The 23,999-nt window shown below is 42.8% G+C and overlaps 1 protein-coding gene across 24 annotated transcripts in view; it reads right to left on the reverse strand.

Moving 5' to 3' along the window:
• The window catches only part of KCNMA1 (potassium calcium-activated channel subfamily M alpha 1), a 739,980-nt gene that overhangs the window by 115,278 nt on the left and 600,703 nt on the right, over positions 1-23,999 (reverse strand). For 18 of the 24 annotated variants that reach the window (XM_086680076.1, XM_086680079.1, XM_086680078.1 and 15 more), the window contains one exon: positions 23,828-23,904. In XM_086680076.1, the coding sequence (XP_086536202.1) occupies positions 23,828-23,904 (77 nt within the window). Of the gene's footprint in view, positions 1-13,239; positions 13,414-19,993; positions 20,003-23,827; positions 23,905-23,999 lie in introns of all 24 variants that reach the window. The other 6 variants (XM_086680093.1, XM_086680098.1, XM_086680097.1 and 3 more) reach the window with 2 other exon arrangements.

Below are 23,999 nucleotides of genomic sequence, written 5' to 3' on the forward strand. Positions count from 1 at the left end.
CAGTCTTAGGGGTAAGAATCTGGCATTGAGTAGTTACCTTTGAAAAATATAATAACATTTATTTAACTAGGATTTATTCCAAATGAGCCTTAAATCAAGCAAGTTGGATTTAAAGAAATCTTAGCAATTGAGAGGTGGTGTCTTAGTGGAGGTATATCTCCTCAATAAACAAACACACAAACTCAGTTTTAGAAATTCATTTTGGAGAAATAAAGGAGTATCTGGAAAAGGCAGAAAGTATGTCGGGGGTGCGAGGGGGAGTACCTAGAATACATCCAGGTAGAGGGTTTCATTTCTAGAAAAGCAGCGCCACCTGCTGGTCAATTTGCATTTCAAGCCCCTCTGTGGTTTGCTGGCTATCATCTATCTTGCAATCTATGCATAAATATACAGCAGTATTTCTCAGCTGCTGTTATACATAAGAATTTTATTACCAGCCGGCAGATTTCTAACACACTGGTTGCAGTTTAATAATCCTCTATTACCTGAAGTATGGGTTATATAAAAACCTAGAATGTTAATTGTTGACAAACCAATTCTAATATGTAAAGCACTGTAAGTCACCCAGTAAATATCCAAATAAATCGAAAGGGATACCTCTTTTTCCTCTAACAACGTGTTATTAAACAACACAACTTGATCACTTACATAAAAATAATTTTCATGCATTTCAACGTGCTAAGAAATCAGGAAAAATGCATTATAATCTTACTAACTGAGAGCTTTTCCTTCATTTACAATTTAGAGGAAAATCTTTTTGCTGTGAATATTTTTTCCCTTTCTTTAAAAAAAATGTACCTAAAGCAAGGTGTCATTTAGGAAATTTTCTCATATAACAAAACCTGAGTTATAAATAACTAAGATTACATCTATAAAATGTTATATTTTTAAAACGGCAATAGAGAAGTCGTGGAAAATATAAGTCACTGATACAGTGAGCAGAGAAACACTACCTGTCATTTTTCAGAAAAAGATCACACAACCATGATAGCAAAGGAACACAATAAAAGGAAGAAACAGGGATGTGATAGGTGACTCTGATTATATCTGCAAAGGAAACTGTGAAATAAATTAACACCCAAGCACCCACAAAGGCATATTGTTTTAGCTTCCCCGCAAGTGCTCGTTATACAGCAGAGAAGGCTGGTGATTTTGTAAGAACAGAAATAAGGTGTAGGCTGTGAAATCTGGTGGTGATAAGTAATGACCACACAACTTACAACTCTGATTTGATCTCTAACAGAAAAAAAAAATAAAAATAAAAAAAAAGTACTCTACGGGATAGATGTATGCAAGAGCGATCGTATTTTTCAGTTGAAACAAATAAACCCCAAATGGGATCAAAGGGCTCCAGCAAATGAAAAATGACAGTTCCTATGTTGCCCTGATTTGATCTCAAGCAAAACTACCATGCTGATAACATTCCGGAGGTTGGGAGGAAGGCAGGGCTTAGCTAAAGGATTTGGGCCCCATTTGGCCCAGATCCTCACACTAATCTCACTAATGAGAAAATCAACAAGAAGCAGAACTCGACTACTTATAAAGCAATTTAGGAAAGGTGATGATGGGAAGTATCAACACGACCAGACCTCAAAGATGGGTAGAGATCAAGACCATCATCAAGAAAAGAAATTCTGATAGAATTTGAAAGGAAAGAAGTGTCATCCCTCCCCACCCTCTGTTTCCCTCGTTTGCTCTCCAACATCCATTCCATCTTCCAGTAACACACTATCCGTGTCCGTGGTAGAAATGGAAAAGTCATAAGGCAGTTTCGATAAGATAAGGGATGATGAGGCCACAGTCACGGGTGCTCTATGAGACAGGTCCTATTATTATCTCCATTTTACAGATGGGGAAACAAAGGGATAGAGAAGTTCTAATACCTGCCCAAAGTCCCACAGTAGTAAGGGAGGATGTCTATCCTGGGTTCCCTTAGACGAAATGAGAAGAATAAAGATTCATACATGTGTAAGCTATTACTCTTATTATAGCAATTGGCATGCACTGAGCATCCATTTGGTGAATATATCAAAACACGACTGCTCCAGTACTGATTTCCAAAGTCTGCAAAAAACACACAAATCCCACCGCTTCCCTCCCTTTCCCTGCTCTGAGTTTCCCCAGAATTTCAGGCCTTAATTGCCAAGGAGAATCACTTAGCTCATTGCACAGTGAGATGAATGGCTTGGGAATCCCCAGCAAGATAGCTGAGAAAAGACAGGAGATGTCTGACTATCGGACATCCATCTTTATCTTCATTGAGGATATCTGCGAAGGAATGGCTCTTCCAGCAACTAGCCGCTTGCACATTTCATACCCATGTCCCAAGACTTCCAGGCCACGTGATCGTAGCCCCTTCCTCTACCCTCTGCATTCTTAGCAAGTTTCATTCTGTCATTTTCACAGGGTCTCTCTACTCTGCAGGTCACCATACTTTCTTTTTCAGTAACACCTGTTTAGGGCTTTGGCTTTGAAGCATCACTGCTGGATGTGTTCTCTCAGTTGGATATGTTACAGGCCATATGTGGAAATTTACTCATCTGCACTGAAGAAATGGCCAGATAGACCTTGACAAAATGCAGAGAGCAATTCAAAGCCACTCAAAGGTAAGAGAATGCTTGGTGCAACCTGAGAGCTCTGCAAGCAATCTGGAAAGCTCTCTGCCCCCTCCTTGCCTCAAGCAGAATAAACAGAATAATGACACTTAATAGGAAATAGCCATGAGACACACTCAGCCTTTGGATACCTTGAGGTGGGAAGAATTTCCACTTGGGTGCTGTTGGATTTGATCTGCCTACCTTAAGTCAGAGTCAATGATTCTAATAGTCATGAGTGGACTTAAATGTTCCCCCACATTGGGGCAGATTGGTGCAGCCATGTGCAAATGGTCACAGCTCTCCGCAAACAGGTCCCTCTCCTCATATTGGCCCTACCCAAGGCATCAGTATTTTTGTGCCACCCTGGCTCACAGGAAAATGATCAGTCTCACTGAATGCAAATGTCACAAGTCCTCAATTTTTGAGGAGAAATGCTCTACATACCCTTGTATGGTGGTATCTCTCTCATTTGGCTCATTGGTGGATTTTTGCCTATTGTGATTCAATTCTGTCTAGATCTGTTTTAATCTGGATCTGATTTCATTGTTTCTAGATCTTCTTTCCCAATTTTTAGTCTTCACAAAGAATATGGGATTGTACCTACTAGTTGATAATGTTCAAGGGTCATCAGTTATGTCCTTGATTTTCTTGCTACATTTCCTCCTTGTAATCTTCTTGTATCATATATATATATATATCTATATATATATCTATATATAGATATCATATATATATATTATATATATATCATATATATATGATATATATCATATATATCATATATATCATATATATATCATATATATATACAAGGCAGTTTCAATAAGATAAGGGATGATATATATATATATATATATATATATATATATATATATATGCTATAAAGTTGTTTAGAAATTTTTAGGGAACTTCATGGATCCATGTGATCCTGCTTCTGGCATACCATCTATTCCTTTAACTGATGGTTGAGAATCCTTTCATTTATTCATTCTTTTACTCATCAAATATTTACTCAACTGGAATCCTTCAGGCCATTTCCTACTCAGGTATTCTTGCCAACACCTGAAGCCCAGCCAATGATGCCAGCATACTGCATTTCTGACCTTGGAGGGAAGGAAGGCAGCCTCTATGTCCTTTCTTGACTGAGTGCAATCCAATAGGCCCCAGCCCAGAAAGATGCCATTGGCCAAAGTGGAGATCACTTTACTGCAAGCAGTCAGCTCCACTCCCAGAAGATGGCCCACATTCTGTGGCCTACAGGTGCCCCTTTACACACTATTGGTGCATCTTGAGTGACTCCAGCTCCAGGAAGCAGTCTTTCTCACTTTGCTTGGTCTCTCAGTGCAACTGACCATCCCTAATGTTGATCTGCTTCAGAAGCTTCCACTTTGAGTTTGCATAGGGTTTTTTCTAGGAATATTTGGAATATTCTCTGGGAGTATTTGCAGTATTCACCCTGTTATATTGAAGGGGATAGAATGGGGGGCCTTCAGGTTTACCAGAAGAGATTCTTGATTGCTATTTCCCTTGTTTGTGGGAGGATAGCTCCTTCTGAGGATGACCAAGTGAGATGGTCAGAGAAGAAAGGTCTCTGAGTCTCCAGACCCTTCACCCAGTTTGTCTGAGCTGGACTCCAGCAGAATGTCTCCTCAGAACAAGAATCTATGGGCATGTCTAGAATCTCCCTCGAAACCAGGCACCATCTAGCCATTTACAAAAAGCTCCCTTTAATGCTGAGATTTTCAATGTGAGGTTCTGACAATGCTGGCCTTGTTTCTGCACATTTAGATTCCTCTTGAGAAAATGGTTGGCTGGGGAAGCAGAACCCTTGTAAGTAAATATGGGGATGAAGGATTCCCTGATTATCTAGGTAATTCAACATATTGGTTTGGGAGAACGCCTCTGAGAGAGGAAAACAACATACAGCCAATTGAGTGGGTACATTCTGCCTCATTCCACCCCCAAAGTTGGCATTCTCAGCACGCATGCCCCAGCACTGTCAGGAAACGTAGGACTCTAGTGCTTTTCTGTGTTGTTTTAATGACCTTTTGGGGTCAATGGCGTGTACAAATCCTACAGCCAAGGATGGCCAATATACAGCCACGATGAAAAAAAGGTCTTGTGAACAGAGAAGAAAATTGTACCATGGTACTTAGAAATGCCACATGACTTCCCTAGATTTTGTGTGGCAGCACTTCACAGGAAATGTGTTTTGTATTTCCACTGGAGTGGGGTAAGTGGTTGAAAACTACAGTGAATTTTCAGCGAATGGGATGTGAAGTACTTTATTATTGTTTTTCCTCCATAGATGTAAGGAGACATGCTGTCTCCCTGAGAAAGACACGGAGAGAAAAGTCTCATTGCCATACAAGGGATTTGAAAAATAATTTTCATGAGGTCAGGCTGAAGCTACCACTTGGAGCTTAAGCCAAGACCCTCGGGGACGGTCACATGTCCCTGCTGGTGGTGCTCACTTATGCTGTTTCTCTGCCCAGCCTGGGTCAATACCGTTCATGGCAGCAGTTCAGAGCTACCTGACTCTGTCCCCATCAACGCACTCAAAAGACGTGAGCCCTAATGGAAATGGAGAGCATGGCAAGGGAGGAAGAAGAAATACGAAGTTAGAAAAGGAAAAGAGATGGAGATCCCCCAAGACTGGGGATAGTGGATGCAGCCTGGTAGGTCTCCAGTTCCAACCAAGGCTTTAGTAAATTCCCCTCCGACAGAAGAAAACTCCACTGAGTCCAAATAAGAATCATGACTGTTGGGTCATCTGGGGAGAATTAAACTCAAGAAATTTAACTAATGCAACTCAACTGCTTCAGAGTCATTAATTAAACGTTCTTTAAAAAGATTTTTAATTTCTCGGATCTGCATTTGGATAATGTGCTTCAGCTGCAGAGTCCTGGACGCTGTAGCTCCGGCCTTCCTTCCTAGGGCTTCTCAGAGCAGCTCTCCAGGTCTCCTGCGACCACAGCTTCCCCTCTGCTGGTCTTCCCCACCCTCAGGGGGAGTCTCCCAACTGTCTCATCAGGCTGGCCCCTGCTTCCACAGCTGCCCCACCACTACACTTCTTAAAACAAAGTCTCTGTGGTCCTTTCCCAGATCAAACACTCTGAATGCTTTCTATTGTATTGCAGATTAAGAACAAAACCCCTTCAGGGCTCCTCCCCCAGGGAACAGGTCATAGACTCCAGCCAAACTGGGTGACCAGCTGTTCAACTATGTAAGTATCTGAGTAACTCAACTTGCTCCACAGCCTGTGGAGCCACTCAGCTTGCTTTCGAATCCCAGCCCCACCTGCTGACTCAGGCAAGACCTGAGGCAAGTTATTGAACCTCTCTGTGCCTTAGTTGCCTCATCTGTAAACGGCACAGTTTATAGCCGCCTCGGTTTACAGCCACCTCAACCACCAGTAACAGTTACTACCTCGTGAAAAGGATTAAGTTAATATATATAAAGGACATAGTGTCTACAATGCAGAAAATGCTATGTGCTAGATTTAACAAGATATACACACATATATATGTACACACACACACACACACACACACACACCCTGGCTGTGTTGGCAGAGCACCTTGCACACTAAGAGCAAACCTTACACAAAGCCTAGTCTTAACGTGAATCTAAGTGAAGCTTTAGCCATTTCCTACCACTGCCACCTTAAGAAACCCCGGGTTCTGTGCAACGGAGGACAAATATAACAATAGATCTGCCTGGAGGGTGGACCTTTACTTGGATAAGACAAAAGCATCAACCTCTTCTCAAAAAGGGAGAAGAATTTTTCAGCACACCTTAGCAAGCTTCACCCTTCTCTCCTCACCGATAAGCCTGATCTGTTTATAATCTCCACATCCACTCCCCTCTGAAAATGGTTCCCCCTATGCTCATTGCTTCTAGGCTTAAACCTGAATCAAAGATCCCAAACGCTAAGATCTTTCCTATGAGCATGCAGGCAAATGTCTTGAACCTGTTGGGCCAGATGACAAACGTCCAGCTCAGATGAAGTGAAGCGATGGGCACCATCCGAGGAGGGGGAATCCCAGGCGTGACTGAGACCAGGCGAGCCGCACATCTAGGGCTTGTTTCCTTCTGGATGGGACTTGAAGGCAGGGTGTGGTGGGGCCCCGTGCTGCCACCCCACAAGACTCTCTTCAGTGACTTAACACCATTATTGGTCTGATACTAATTTGAGACGATGCCCAATTGCATCACAACAAATTAACTGCAGACACGCGATGGCAATCAACTCAGGGGGCTATCCTGAACACCGGCTGGGGGATTCCCTGTCTTCACGAGCCGCACGCTCCCACAGATGTTTCTAAAAGCCTCTTCCCAGAGGCCCATTTAGAGAGAAATTAAATGCAACTTTGACTTAATTAACGTTTTAAATGATAATGAATACAATGTAGATTCATAGGAGGCATTTACATTGTGTTGTAAAATTGATAAAAATTTAATAACTCTTTGTTAATAAGTTATGTCTCCCCAGACCCATAAAGCCTAAGGCACTGCAAACTCCAGACTGGGTCTAATCTGGGCTCCTGGTGCAGGTGGAGGAGGGAGGCAGAGATGGACCTGACATTTGCTCCAAGCCTGCTCCAATTCAAACCTCTGCTTGTTCATCAGTACTTTATTTCATACAGTAAAGGTCAGCATTTGGGCTCAAGGCAGAGCCTTGACAAGAAAGCTCAAGTGAAAGGCGGACTGGCCCTGGCATCTGTCGCCCGAGATAGTGGAGGAGGGAGGGAGATGGAGAGCTAACTGGCCACATCTGTCCTCCACCATGGAGGGAAGATGGAGAATCCGCTGCCCGGTGGTAGGGGCTGTCAGGCTGAGTAACGTGACAAGCGGCCACTGTCCTGAGTAAAATTGCAAACATAATTTCCACGTCACCTTGCAAAAGGACCTCTGCTCAGCTTACTTGTGGCATGACAACGTCGTTTCTAGTTTGTCCTTGAAGAGCTGAGTCACTTATTAAGGTGTCGTATTCCTGGTGTCCAAGTGACAGAGGGACACACAAGGGACCCTTCCGTCTTTCCTCATTCTGACCTTTCTACTTCTTGTCCCCTCTGTTTCAAAGTATTTCTTTTGAAAAGTTGGCTGCCTTTTGCCCGAATATTCCCTCTCTCCTTTATCTGTATGAAGTGGTTCTTCGTAGAATATTTAGCATAAAGAATTCAACAACACCTTTTGTGGGAGAAGCACGAGGTCCCCGAGTACAAGTCAACTACTTCACCTGACATCAAACTAAAGAAAGCATCTATTTATTATGAATGAAACCCTTTAAAGATAGGCATTTGAAGAGGATTCTTTTCAAAGGAAATTTTGCCCATGCATGATTTCTTGCCTGGCAAAGCTGATTTAACGAACTGACCAGTGTGGAAGCACGTGGAAGGCATATTTCCAATCAACCCATTGTTAAAGGTGGCTACCACAAAATCGAGTGAGAGGCATTGGCTTCTGTAACCTTGCCTGCTACCAACAAAAGTGCCCGAAGACACCCTCCCAGGTACATCGTCAGTCTCTCGGAAGGATTAAATGGCTGTCTGGCCCTAGTTGCCTTCCTGTTTTCACGTACTGCAATGAAGTGCAAATGGCCAAACCAGGGAGTGTGCACTGGGGGTAACAAAGAACTAGAGAGGAATCCAAAGGCTGCTTCCATATTTACTGTCATGGATATAGAGAAGGAGAGGGGTAGAGGGAGGAAGAGTCAGAGAGACAGATCATACCAGCATGCACAAGAAAAATAGGAGAAATTACAGACGCAGAATGAATGGGCTTAAAGAATGCATGGAATACTATGTTTAGCTGAGTTTCCTTCGACTCTCCTGTTTCTATCTTTCTATCACTGATGGCCGTGGTGGGAAGAGTTTTCGGTTTCAGGGACCAGAAGTGAACGTAGATTCATAGGAGACATTTACAAATACAATTTGATGGGAGCTTGAGGGAGTCACCCAAAACTACACACAAAAAGAATCAGATAATGATAGGCTGTTGGTTTTTAAATACAGCTTATTAACTCAAACCCCTCCCTAACAGGCATTGGAGACTGTCCGTGCAGGGTGTGTCCTGTTATAGACATTTTCCTAGAGCTATTTCCACCCCTTGCCCTCGTATCTGATTTTATGTACTTCAAAATGCCATTAGTTCACTCGAGTGACTTTAGTTCTATTGACAATGTTAATTCTCTGCCTGTACAAACCAAAGGCTACTCGGGATAAGCTGATTTTTGTTTATTATCTGACAAGACTCAAGATTACACTAAACTGATTTTGGTATGTATCCCTTCAACCTAATGGTATTGGACTTGTCCTCTCAGCTTAACCATTGGAGTTGAATGCCTCCTTGTATTATATTTATACCCGAAATAAAAGTCACACGCCATTTAAAATTAGCTACAGTAGTTTGCAAAAGGGTGTACGTAATTGTGCAGGTTTAAACTATTAGTAGATTGAAAAGTGGGTGTGAGTGATCGCATGTGTACTTTAGCTAAAACTATTTCCAAGTGCAAGTCTAAAGATCTGTTTCTCTTCCAGCACATGTTGAATTTGTTCGTGCCAGGGCTGCTGACGGTTTGTGGCCAGCACTGTGTCACACAGATCTCAGGAGGTTTGAATCAATAGGGTCCTATATGTTGACACTGCATCATAATTTCCATTGTCCCTCTCTATTAGACTTAGCAATCACATGAGGCAGACTGAAATAAAAGAATAAATTCTGAACAGAGAAAAAGCACTACTTTATAAACCTGTAGGGAGGGAAAATGGCCCTGATTAGAACTTACATCTATATTTATGTGTGTGTGTATGTGTGTATGTTGCTAGACATAATTTTATATATATATGTATATACATATATATTATATATATATATATACACATATATATTATATATATATATATATATATATATATATATATATATATATATAAACTCTGTAAAAACTCTGGGCCCATTTCATTCTGGTGTCCTTTTCTGGTTCTTCTGCCCAGGATCAGCCGGAATAGAAACAAAACCAGGATGATCAGAAAATGAGGTTTTGTGCACCAATTCTAGCCTACCATATGGAACAATTCAGTCTTGTCGAAAACATAGTCTTGGATGAATTCTTGCTGGTCACTATTTGCTTTACTTTTCTGACACTGTTTTTTTCACGCTTTTGTAAAGGAGTCCTCCTTCTCTGAAGATCTTTCTGTCTGCACAGTCTGACCTTACATCTCTCGAATTCAAAAGAAGACAACTGTTGGAACAGAACGTGACTTTGCAACAACAGATCCTTGATGATGGGCCACACCTCCAAGGAGAGGTGCCCCGAGCAAGCAGGCCCTGCTGTTAGAAGGCAGATTTTTAAAACTGTGTGAACATTTTAATATATTACTACTCCTCTGGGAACTGGCTACTTTTCTTCCCACTTCAGAAAACACATAATGGGACTTTGTGTTTCAATTTAACGTCCCTTGAAAACGGAAATCTTTCCCCTTATGAGAAAAAAAAAAAAAAAAAAACAGCAAGGAGGGAGACTAAAGGCAAAAGAGAAATGAATTAGGCAGTCTCCAAAGAGCATTGGCTCAACTGGGAAACTGCGACCAAAGCAAAGCTCCATAATAATATAATGACCTTTAATGAGTGTCTTGGGAAACAATACGGCCCTAGCATAAAAGACAAAGGGCAAAACCCATCAGGGCTCTGCTGACACTAATTCAAAATGATTTTCAGAACAACTAAAGAATGTAAGAGAAGTAATCTGATCCGCCCATCTGACCTCACTTTGATTCAAGGGCCCTTCTCCTGCCATTTCTAATTGTCAAACCCTCTACATCTCACATCTGCTCATATTTAATGAAAAGCCCACTCTCGCCACTGCTCTTTGAGTCCACCAGCTCTGTCAAACAGGCACCACCCAGCCCCACCACCAGCAAGGGAAGTCCAGGGATTGCTATTGGAGCTCTGCCAGTGGAGTTCTGCGTAGAGATAGACATTTTTTAATTGGAGAAGAAGGGTTTATGTGGGCGCATGAAGGGGCTCAGGTTGGAATGGGTTTTTCTAACTTATTGTTAATGGTCAAAGGTGCGAGGACTGACACGGGGTGGATGAAATCTTCTTTTGTTTGATGGTGTGAGGACGGCGGGAAGACCGATGAATCAGGAGGCGACCCCCACACCCCACCCCCGAGCTGTCAGTACCAGTTATGGCTTCAACACACAGCCCAGAGCTCCATGTTTTCCACGGTGGGGCTCATTTGGGAGGGCGGGAAGGACGACAATCTCACGCACAGGATGTTTCTGAGAGGATGGGACAATCCCACCCTAAGTTTTTCTTCCCCTGGCCTCCATCAATGCTGGGATTAAGTTGCAGAGCTGAGAAATCCCTCCAATTATGGTTTCTCCTGTATGAAATGGAAATTACACACACTGGGTATCATGAGCCCCACACAGGGGACACACATTTTGCTGTGATTGGTATGGGTGGCCAGTGCCAAGACACAACCGCATACAGCCCGAATGGCTCCTTCCTTTTCTCCACTGACTCTCTAGCCAAGGTTTTAGAGCCTAGTGGTTATCTGAACACAGAAAAAGTGGTGCCTTACGCAGACGGGTAACCCCAGTGGCTGGTGGTTACTTTTGCTGCCATCAGTCAAAGATGTGGCCAAACTGTGCCACCATAGCTCACTCCTTTGCTCCTCCCCCACTAGCTCCTGTCTTTGAACCCAGTGTCTTGCCACACATAGTAGACCAACAAATTCCTTGTGTGGTTGTGACCGAGTTCACCTTGCAGGGTCATGAGAACTAGCAAGAATTCTCACAATGAGAATAAAGGGGTAAAGGTTCACACTGTGGCATTTGTATGAAAGGAAACTTTCTTCCTAGGATTTTAGGCTAATGTGGTTGGCACAGTCCAAAATCCCTCTCGATACGACCTCCATTAGGTATCACTTTTAAAAATGAATCCTGTTTCTTGGCACTGGTCTGGAAGAACAGTGAATCATGAAAGAGAAAGGATGATTAGCTCAGTCCTAGATACAACTTTTCCAAATACCTTCTAAAACAGTTCAATGCACAGATTGTGCCTCAGTCCTGAATAGCAAGTTCAAACACCAGCACCTGACATGGCACACCGCTCCAGGGCATACAGTGAAGTCATGACTCCTTCAGCCCTGGGAGCCTCTATGGATCACTGTCCCACAAGCACCTCATGCTGGGACCATCTTCAACACCCACGCAGGTGAATCAGCAAATTCTTCGCGAAATGCTCAAGAGGGAAGTGCCCTTCCCTTTCCCTCAACCCCTTATTGTCAACATGAATTTACTCCTGCTGGTGAAAGTTTATTTCAACCAGCTCTGGGCACTAAGAAAGAGAGAGAACATGTGGCAACATGGTTACCAATAAATGTGTCGGGTGCTTTCAAGAGGAAGGGATGAAGTACAGAACACAGAATTATCTTCTACCTCTCATGCTACCAAAAATGTGAAAATAAAGTTAGAGCCACACTTGAAGACATCTAAGTCCTCACAAGGAAATACAACCTCTTCTGCCCTTAGATGAGGACCCATATCTCCGCATCTCGGTGTACAGACTGGAGCTTCCAGTAACATCACCCGTGAACCATGTCAGTGAAATACCGGCAAAGACCACGCTGAAGAACAAGGAAGAGGAAGATTTCAGAAATCTGGTGTATCTCAGTGCTGCCAGCTGCAAGACCTTGGCCAGTTCTTTAACACCTCTGAAATTGTAAGTGACAAAGAAGACTGACCTCAAAGCCTGGTGCAAAGGACTCTGGGAAATCATGGCGGTTCATGGCTTACAGGTTTTGTTTTTTGAAATCACAATGGCTACAGGAGACCTTAGTTCAACAGAGGGTTCTATTTGGGGGAAACTGATGATCCTTTGAACTAGTCATCTGAGAAGAGCCCTAGACTTCATCAGTCAATATAGGTTTACAGATTTAGAATACTTGTTCCTAGAACATAGGACACAATCTGGCACTGGAAGAATGAGACACAGGTTAAAAAGACAAGGTAAAAGAAAAAAGAAAGAAGAAAGAAAGGAAGGAAGGAAGGAAGGAAGGAAGGAGAAAGAAAGAAAGAAAGAAAGAAAGAAAGAAAGAAAGAAAGAAAGAAAGAAAAAAGAAATCCACATTCATCCTAGCCCTGTTGTGTTTTGGAAATGATCTAAGCTCACTAAAAGCAATTGAATGGTCGAATTGGTTTCTTCTCTCTACGTGTTTCCTCTCCTTCCTCCCTGCAACCCAATCCAGTGTAGAGTCTTTACCCAAATATGAAGATAGGCATTTCCACACATCTTTGTAGTCATAGAGTATTTGATTTTCTGTCACATTAATTTCCATTTATATTTATTTAAAGGACAGAGAGAGGGAGAATATCACTAGACTAGAATATCACAGTTCCGCACACCAGTACGAGAAGCACAACAAGTTAACAGAATGGGAAGGGAGCCTTCCCCAGCATGTACACAGGGACACAGGCAGAGAGGACAACATATCAGTCACCACACAAGATCACACTGGGAAGAAAACATCAGCTCAACGGACTCACAGAACCACAGGGCACGACACAAGACGGGGATGATACCACAGACAGCACAGACATGGAACTCCGTGTGTCGGGGTTAAACTTACAGGCACGGAAACTGGTGGAGCAATCATTAACAGAGACAGAAGAAAGTGGGAAGGTTCTCTCAAGGGTGTCCATGTTACCACGCACACGGCCTGACATGCACGAGCAGTCACGCTCAGAACGTCCGCAATCAAAACAACATGCCCGTCTCATTCTCTTGTAGATGGACATCTTGGCTATAACCATGTGGTTGGATGGGAGGAGAGGAAGAGCGGTAGTTAATGGCAAGGTCACACACAGCAAGGCAGCTGGAAGGGAGCTAAAGGGATTTAACACAGGTCTTAGTTCACATTAACAGTCTTGACCCAGAAAAAAATGCAGAGTGACTGCTGGTAACAGTTTGGTTGTACATCAAAAACAGCAGCGAAAATATAAATTGCCTTTATAGTTCCCCAAGGCTGTTGTGTATTATTTTTCTCCCCTAGGTAAAGCGGGTGACTACAGGAAAAGGGCATGGCTGATTACAATCGGGTTCTCGGATGAGAAGAACAACACGTTAGAAGACAGCAAAAATGTAACCGACATTTTTCCCCTGGCGCAATTAATACAGGAGGTCAAAATATACACACAGCCAATCAATTAATTGCTTATTTGGTACAATAAATGGTTTTTGCGAGGTGCAAAATATGTAATATGTAGGCTTTCTAATTTCCCTCCATTTCTGGGCATTAGGCAGAGCCTAGGACAAGCTTTCATCAAATTAGATGTGAAACGATTACATGTTAATATAGAATCTGAGGATGCCTCTGCTGAACTTCCCCAGAGTGAGTTTACATGATGCCTACAGGAATTTAAATTTACTCTTGACAGAACAAATATCCAAATCTGTCCATATAAGAAATGCAGCTACTCAAGGCTAACGCTGCGTATTTGACATTAAAGGCAGTTCACAAATAAGAAATCACCAAAAGCATATGAGATGTTGGTCTATTGGAATGCATTTAGCTACTCATGGGTGTATTTTCTGCTTAAAGCTGGGAGAATCTGAAAATCGCATCTGCTTTTCTCTCCCCTACCCCCCAAAATTCAGAAAGCCATCGGGTTATTGGTTAATCATAATTTTTTCTAATATAGGAAATATCGGCCAAAATAGACCAGAGGTTATAAAACATGAAGTAAGAGATTAGGTCCCATGTAAAATATCTTACTTATATTTACATGTAACATTGATAGCTCTTCTAAACTGATATCGTAGGAGCCTGGGGATCCAGCTTGAGTGTTGACCTACAAAACTTGCTGGACATCACTGTAGTGGTTCTCAAAAACACTTCACCCTTATCCTTCAAGCCAATTTATATTTCAGTCCATGAAGCCTTTTTGTGCCTCATTTTGATGCTACAACAGGCAAACATGTTTGCTTATCACTTAGCATGACCCAGCCTGCTTCTCTCACAGGATTGGAGAATAACTTGTGTTTATTCCAAGCATCATAGCCAAATAGCAAGGCTGAACTGGAGAGGTGTTATTCCCCGCGCCTACACCTTCCATTTTAAAAGTCATTCTCCCTCCCTCTTTCTTTTTCTTTGTGGAGAATGGTTGCACTCTTACTTTAAAATATGGCTTGTGGTTTTGCCCTCTTTGAATGTTACAGTCACCAGGAAGAGGGGTTTAAATCTCTCAAATGGGTCAAGTCCTGTTCTAAGACCTTTATGACTTGCCATACAGTATATTTGTCAAGCAGGGGTAACGTTATGATTGTGAAGAACAGGCACTGGGGGAGATGAATGAGAGATTCATTCCTGTAAACTTGGCTCCCATTTTTAGTGACATGTTCTTTTAGCATCCTCACTAGCTGGTCGTTCAGATCATCACCATGCAGCCCCAGCCCTCTTCAGTGCATGGCACATCATTCCTGAGCTGAGCTTTTACAAAAAAAAAAAGGAAGAAAGAAAAGAAAAAAAAAAGTTCCACTATAGCATTTGAATTGGAAGACTTTAGAAGGCATGGTGTGAATGCCCAGACACCCCAGACAGTAGTAGCTTAAGTCAAGAAAGAGGAAAAAGTCTTCAGCAGAAGACATAAAAATAAAGTTATTTTACATGCATCCAGATCTGTTGTACAACTTGTAGACCGCTCACTTGTTTGTTGCTTAGTTCTTTTACTGGAAATATTGATTTGTGATTTACACAGAGGAGGGAAACAAAGATGATTTTTTGTTTCACTGTAAATAAATTGTTTTGAAAAAAATTTAATCAAATGCTGTAGCAGAAGAGAAGCCCATCAAACTCTGAAACGCTATGCTTCTCATTAGCAGCAGTCCCTGGTTTTCATTTCCATACTGCCATTTTGGGTCATACACAATAATAGAATCTGACACATTTATAGGGAAAGAGAGTTCTTCTCCATATACCCGTCTTTAAGGACAAGGGGAGGGAGAATGAGGCGGGATAACTTTTGAAATCATTCTGTCAGAGGTAAGCCCATCCATCCTAATGGGTGATTTTCAGCCTCGTATTTGATAAGGGCTTCGGGAGGAAACAGAACCTCAACCCAGTGTCTCTCAGGAACTGTTTGCAACTGTTATTGCTGGCTGTTCTGGAGACCATGCATTGTTCTAAAATTTCATATTGTTAGCATGCAGGAACAGGCTGAAACTGGTAATCGAAGCAGCAGAAAACCATTTGCTATAAGAAGATTAAATGTTAATTATAAGCAGTCACATTCCAAAGCAGCATATGCATAAAAAAAGCAAACATGCTATTACTCGTCATTCCTCCCCAGTCATCATTTTTACACTCACACCAAATACAAAATAGAAATCTCCAAAGACACACAAGCACCACCACAAAAAAACCAGCAAGAATGGTCAATGAGAGGCTAAAAGACAAGACAGAAACAGTTAAAACCGATTGAGCCCCACGTGTTGACAAACCTTTGTGAATCACAATGTCTAGACCAAGGTGCCACCGACTGGGAGGAGGGTGGCTCTCGCTCTACTTCTGGAATAGTCCATTTTCATGGACACCCCCGCCCCTCAGATGTCTTCACCTATATACACTTCCGGGTCCCCCTTCTTAAAAGGAAAGGCCCATCTGACCTCCCTACTGGTGGAGTGATTCATTAGGATTGACGGGTATGCATCCCAGCCAGGAAGAGCTTTCTGCTGTGCCCTTACACGAGTCATGAACATGAACAAATGCTTTAACTAAAAACGTTTGAGGATTTCCCTGCTTAGTGGTAGCTGTTTCAGAAGATGTGGGCCTTCTGTGTGTAAAATTATACTCTCAAGTTGTAAAATAAAATTATATCGAAATTAAGTCTTGGACCTCCTGATTTGGAAAATACCACCCTTTCAACTTTCTCTGGTTTCCTAATCCTCCAGGTTTGTTTTAGTGAATCATGGATACTCAGAACCGCTGGTGTTTTATTTCCATTTCTCCATGATTGTTTCATTTTCTGGAGCTGATGTAGGTTAGAAGGTTAATTTCAGATATCAGAATGCCACTTAAAACTACCAAGGTTAGGTTTCAAAGAACAACGTTAAAAGTTTCGGTATTTATTTAAAACAGAAGTAAGTTTCTTAATCTACTCCCTGGACACATAAAGTGCCCTCTCACCTTTGGCGTTTGCTGGTTTTCTTTTTTACATAGTCACCCAATGCTCTCTTCCCAAATCTCAGTCCTCAGAAAAGGGACTTTTCCCCAGGATTTCAATAATACAAAGTGGATCTATGAGGACATCTAGTGGATCTGTGTGGAAGAGCAGCTAGTCGACAGATCACCTGAACCAGCTGGCCTTTCTACGAAAGGGAGCGGAAAGGGGACCCCGTGTGTCTCCAACAATTGAAATCTGTGCATTTCAATCCAGTGGTTCTTACAAATTACAGTGGATGTTTAGGAGGCAGTGGGGGATGAGTGAATTCTAGGAGATGGTTCCAGACTGGTCTAGAGTAGCAGCTTGCAAACACACTGGCTTTGTAGCCATGGCCAGCAGAGTGGGACCACTTCAGCACCAGTTGGCTGGGTCTCCTCAAAGCTCTGCTGCAGCTTCCTAAGACAGGAAACAGACAAGAGCGTGTCTCTGGTAGGTGTGAATACTGTAGCTACTTGTCATTCCGTCTTAGGGCTTTTGGAACTTTATGTTCAATTAATTGGCCCCATAGGCCACCTTAACTCTGGGAAAGCAGAAATATCAGCCTCTGGGGACTCAGTTTTCTCTTTGGCCCACATCACAAGGTTCTTGTTCTTGGGCCAGTGCCACAGATTCAAAGAGGTTAGGCGGTTGCCAAGAATTAGACCCTGGGTCTCACCTTCCTCCAAAGAACCCTGTCTTAGCAGTTTTACAATTTGAGAAAAAGCTTTTATATGCTTTCCTTCACCACAATGAAGTGGATATTCATCCAATATTTCCATTATGACTTCCTAGTGCTATTTGTAGAGATAAAATACAAGTATTTCCCTAACAGACATCATCAAAGCTATCTGTTTACTCCTAAAGTGTTTAAAAGTGGAAGATGGCTCAGACGTACTCTTGGAGCACTTTTCCTATATTTTCAAAGGTCGTGATCATGAGAAAGGAAACCTGTAGAGAAGTGGCTGCTGTAGATGTGGCTCGGTTACTGCTCTGTCCTTGTGTCAAACTGACAATCAGCTGTCAAACTCAGGTTCTCTGCTGGCTAGCCCTTCTGCGCCAAGCCTGGAATGAAGAAGGAGTTGGACTCCAGCCTGTTCTCAGCACCATCTGCCTCCCGCATCAGCGACCAAATTGTCAGCCAATTTCCAATTGCAGAATCTTAATTTCCAGGGTGGGTTGGAAGGGGCAGGAAAAGCAGCACTGGACTGAGAGGTTCAGGTAGAGTTTTCCAGCTGCTGGAGAAAAAGTATTTTAGGTTCAAATGGAGCAGATTCAAAGGAAGACTAATGTGGAAGGAAAAAAGAGATAATCTGCCTTTCACTTCACAGATATTTTTTAGGCTGCAATCACAGGGTTAAAATCAATCCAATGAAGGAAGGATTAATTTGAAGCCTGACCCTGAGGCTGCTCTTCGTATGCTCAGCAGCAGCTAAAGTGATACGTAAAAGTATCCATGGAACAAAAAGTCCACTGAGGCATAGCGTTTGAGACATTTGTTTGATGTGATACTGGGAATCAGAGAGCATTCTTTCCAGTCCTGTAAATGAGGAATAATGTCTTCACTATGCAAAATTCCTCCTATTAGCTTCTGCAGGGAGAAGAAGGATCTTCCAGGTGGTTTTCCAAGATCAGAAAGAGGGGAAAGAAAAAGCTAGTTAATGTCAGTAGCACTAAGTATATGGAATTAGTTGATATTGCCCTCAACACCACACTGTGGTTGCGGAAGGCAGAGGAATTTGGCACTAGAGTTGTTTGTTGATTGACATCATGTTTTCTGTCTGATTCTGAAGGATCACTAGGTACAGGAGGTGCCTCTGCAGGTATGAAAGTGGCACATGCCTTCGAGCCACCCTTCCAGATGTTCTGCGGATGAAGGGAGCCACACAGTCAACTTGGGCAGTGTTGTGTGATGAACTGAAGACATCATTCATTTGTTTTGTTTGTACATTGAGCATTCTGTACCCTCAAACTCTGAAGACTAGCCAGAACCAGATGACCCATTTGCATGGTGCAAAGGCAATGAGAGTTCTGAGTGCTGAGACATCTCCAAATTCCAGGACCATTGGATTCAACTGGTCTGCAGTTTTCAGTAGAGTCTTATGAGCATGTGTAAAGATCCGACGATGCTCACTGCTGGTGCCACTGAACGCAACATTGCTTTGAGTCACACATAGAAACCCTGGCCCTAAAATTGCCACATCTTGCGGGTGAGAGGGGTCCTATTCTGTGAGTAAGTTAGAGGCTCAGAGACTTAACATTTACTTGTTCAGACTTCTATATAGCTCACTAATGAAATGGAACATTCTCCTTGAGTCATCTTTCCTTGAGTCATCTTTTCCATCTTAAACAAGTCAATGGATCTTCCAAGATGCCTAACACCCATAGAAGAACTGGGTATGTCCTAGTGGGTACTGACTGAAAGAGAAACTTTAAAGCAAGGGAACTTCATAGACTGTAGGAAATAATTACCACTGGGGAAATACTTGTCTCCAGTAAGGCTGTTTAAGATACTTACACTCCCAAAGTTTGATGTCCAATTAATTCTTTAGCAAGCACTTTCTCATATAGAGAGGTACATATATTATAATAAATACATCACTCTCTCTATAAAATATTTCTGTGCTTATATATAAAAATGTTCATTTTTACATATAAAGTACTGGTACATATCATATATATATCACAACACAGGAATATATATGTAGCATGTGTGTTTCCTTCAGGATAGGAATTCAAGCTCAGTAGCAGAGACCAGATAAAATTTATCAAAGGCAAGCATGACAATGACCCCCAATTGACGAGGCATCTACAGCTATAGTGGTAATTACCTCAGCCTACTCAGCGTCCCCTAAAGGTCCGAGACAAGGCCTTCAAGAGAAACACTGTTGTCAAGGTCTTATTTTCAAATGGAAAAATAAGACAGTGCCAGAAGCTGGCAAGAGGCTGGGGGGATGGGAAGATGAACGGAGGGCGGTTCCCTGCTCTCAGGGGTCTCCAGCTCCAGGCTACTCTGCAGACCATGTTGGATGAGGGAGTTGGGGCATGATGTCACTGCTACATGCAACATAAATACCAAAAGAAAAAAAGAAACTGAAACTGTACAGAAAATAAAAGAAGTATCTCTTCTAGAGAGAAAGACAGGGGGAACTGGACTCCGGGCTCCTGGGAACCCGTTTTACTCACAATATATCACTACCAGTGTGCAGTTAAAATAGAGTAGGGGCCGTATTCCAAGGCAGCAAAGAGGAAAAAAAATAAATCAAAAATATGTCAATGATTAGAAGTTCAAGAAAATTCCTTCAAACACATCAATTCAGACATGACTTGTCCCCTAGGAGTCCACCCTTTGGCAAACTTTTACAGGCTGGGGGAAAAAATGTAAATCATTAGACCAAGTTTGTTATACAGAAGAAGAAAATGGGTAAATAGTAGTTTCTGAGAGCTTGCTCCTTGGCCAGACAGCTGAATTTGACTCTCTTCCTTGATGGAATGCTATGAAGAAATAGAAAGAAATGCAAAAGTTAAACTATACTACCACAGGATTTCCAGATGGAATGCCCACACTCGAGATTGCTCCAGATAGTATGGCATGAAATGTTCAAGGTGAATGGGGAGGGTGGGGGTGGGGATGGGAGGGGAAGAGCTAGGTTGGGAGGGGAGGGTTAGGAAGCTGTGGATAAAGACCACTGACTGTCATCAGCTCTGCCCTCATGGAGATCAGCTCTGCCCTCATGTCATCAGCTCTGCCCTTGTTCCAGGGTGAATTATGATCACCTGGCCTAACAGGTTTGGACAAATGACTGTGTGGGTGAGCTGCCCTCTCCAACTAGGGGCACCAGGCAATGTGCATTCAAAGGCACAGGAACCACCCCCACCCCACCCCCATCCCCATCCCCATCCCCGATGCATTATTCACAACCTTAGCTCCTTCTCTTGAAAGTTTCTTTGCAACCAAAACCTATCTTCTCCAATTTCCTGACTTGCCTGGTATGCATGGGGAGGTCCATGTTCAATAGTTCACTTTATTCTGACCACTCCTTACACATACACATCTGCATCCTGCCCTCTGTAACACAGGCGGCTATGGTCTTTTAATTAGGAAGAACAATATTTGGACAATTTTGATCGTTATCAAACATTAACCTCACAGCCAGGGGCCTCTATGAGATGAGCCCAAGAGGGAAGGGGGTACAGAGAGACAGGGGCAAGACCCCTGTCATGCTGGCTCAGCTCAGAGGCAGTATTTCTGAAGCAATCCATGCCATGCATGGTGAGAGATCACACCCTTCACTAGCTGGAACCAGCTTTAAGGGGAATGAAGAGAATAAAATTATTTCAAACAGTTATGTGGCTCTCCCTCCAGGATGAAGTTAAAAGTCAGCTGCTGGGTGCTTGCCTGGAACCAGGATGGAAAAATAACCTAGAGGCCAAATCCTCATTTCTAGGGACTTAAAAAACTTTCTGCTGAGTTCCACTGCAGTGCCTACGAGGAACATTCCAGTATCAGAGCAGGGATCAGAGACACTTTCTCTCCATCATTCTGCCTTCTACCCTCGCCTTCTTAGAGTCTACTCTCTGTCCAGTCACCATGGAGGTCATCTAACATAGAAACTGATGCTATTGAGTTCTTGCTCAAAATCTTCCAAAGGCTATATCTGTTACAGGACTAAAACCCAGGTTTCTCCTCATGGCCCCTGTCTTCCTCTCTGAACTCATTTCATTCTGCTCTCTCCCCAGCCCCACCAGCCCCACTGGTCTGCCTTCCTTCTGTCCTTCCTTCCTTCCTGCCTTCCTTCAGCACTTCAAACTTATTCCTGCCTCTTGACCTTTGCCCTTGCTCTTCTACTAACCTCGACAGGGTCTCAGCTTCAATGTCACCTCCCAAGGGAGGCTTTCTGGCTAAAGCAGTGTCCCTACAAGGTCCCCATACCCTCAGGCAGTCCCCTCTCTCTTCATAGCATTTGACTCTACCTGAATCTATTTAATGGTTTCTATGATCATTGTTTGTCTCCGTGTACTACTGTGAAGGCTTCAGAAGAACAGCGATGTTATCTTGTTCACCCCTCCATCCCTGGCACCAAGCGTGCACCTGGCACAAAGAAAGTACTCAAAAATATGTGGATGCCTAATCAATAAGTAACTTTTAGTGATGCCCCGTGGAACCAGGTTCTTTGACAGATTATCTGGTTCTGGATTATTGGCCTTGACACTCTCCTGCATTTCCCAACCTCCTCTACTACAAAAGTTTCCTTAAAATGGAGTTAACCATTTTGTATTTGTTGTTCTCATTTACTTCCACCTTGGGATACATGTTCCTCTGATGGAAAAAATCTGAGGGATGCCTGGTCAGCTGAGCTGTGTTTTTGTGTTCACGACCAACCATGCTGGGATGCATGGCCTGGTAAGGAGGGCCTTTTGTATCATGGAGTCCAGGGGACTGGAAGTGAGGTGGGTTTGTTCTGGACCTACAAATAGCCTTAGATGCTCTTCCTGTTAAGTTGTCAGAATCAGAAAATTCTTAGACCTCTAGACTTTTGTCTGGATCTCTTTATCTGAGACATCAATAAATACTCATCTTAGTAAGGTGTCAGAGCTAGGGGGAACAGGGCCATGGAAAAAGCAAAACAGTGGGCCTCAACTGCCCCAAACTTGGGAACCAGCCTCAGAGGATTTCTACAGAATCTGCTCTCGACCAAGAGTGCTCCCCTGGGTATTTGCCTAAGAGCTCGAGTGTCTTCGTGCTCCAGCAGAATGATATTTATATCTTACTGGTTTACGTTACTGTGTCCCCTTTAGGAGTGTAGTGAAAAAAAGCCCCCTCTTTGGTTGGACTATCCCAGGAATAGTGCTCTTCTATCTGGTTTCTGCTTGTGAAAAAAGTATTTTATGGGGCAATCTTTCATAACTGTGCTTCTACTCATCAGAGTCAAGGTCATTGTCTTGCCCTACTCTCTTACAGATATGATTAGGGCACTGAGCGCACAGCATCGAGAGGCTTTTGTGTGAGCCTGAGCCCCAGTCTGTTGGGTCTGTGTGACTCTTAGCAATCTCATCCTCCCACTAAACTTGGAGCCTTAGTTTCCTCTTTTTGTAAAATGGAATTAATAACATCCCTTGACAATTACCCAGGGTTATGGTGAGGATCAAAGAAAATAATGATCATAAATAAGGAGCTCTGAAAACATTAAATCACCATAGGAAGGAAGGCATCATTATTATTGTTTTCTTTACGGCCATGAACAATTTCTATTAGGCAATGCAACATGATTACTGCAAAAGGCACGGCCTTCTCAAGGCAAATCCACTTTAGGTCCTGGTTTCTGGAGAGCTCACGACCCAACGTTCCTGACTTACCATATCTTTCTCAAGAGGTCACACTGGCAAGCTGCTTTGGAAGAGATGTGAGACAGGATATGCCAGAAGCTATGGAGACCAATCTAGTCTACCCCAAGGAGCAATGGAGTTTGAGGTTGGTTATTGGAGCAATGGCAAACAAAGCTGATTGGTCATGGTCAAATTCTCTTCCTCAGCCAGCTGGAGGGTACCACAAGTGAAAACTCTGGACTTTGGTATCAAACCTTGCAGCAGCTCCCATTTGGGAGACACAGTCCTCAGACTCGGTTTCCCTTTCAGCCCTAGTCCCCATGTTTACACTTGGTGGCCCCCCATCCAGTGGAAATCACTATGCAAAAAAATATGGTCTTAGCAGTCCTCCTTCTCATATATTGTACTGAGTATGTTCAAGTGGGCACAAGCGCCTCAGCATCCCTTTAAGGTCCAGAGGTGGGGATTAGGCACTAGGTTCACTCAAAGGTGTTGATGGTGGTGATTTTTCATCCTTGCTCTAATAAAGCGAGGACAAGTATTTATTCCATGTCTCTTTAAACTGTTGGGTGAAACATAAACATATCCAAGAAACCTCTTGATGTTTAGTGTTTCTTTACTAGGAAAAGGAGAAGGGAAACAAATTTGGGGAAAAGGAAAGAGGGAGGGAAGGGGGAAAGAAACACTACTTACGCCGTTTGCAGCCACATTTTTTTATTCTTTTGGGATCTGTGATGTCATCATGACAGGCCTTGCAGTAAAAAAATGCCCTGGAGAAAGAGAATGGAAAAACTGACACATTTCATAATCCACCCGAATGAAATGAATACCACATTTCCTCCACCGTGGTGCCAAATTAATGAAA

This window comes from Puma concolor, chromosome D2, assembly GCF_028749965.1.
Source record: "Puma concolor isolate L17-30 chromosome D2, mPumCon1.1.hap2, whole genome shotgun sequence".
NCBI lineage: Eukaryota > Metazoa > Chordata > Mammalia > Carnivora > Felidae > Puma > Puma concolor.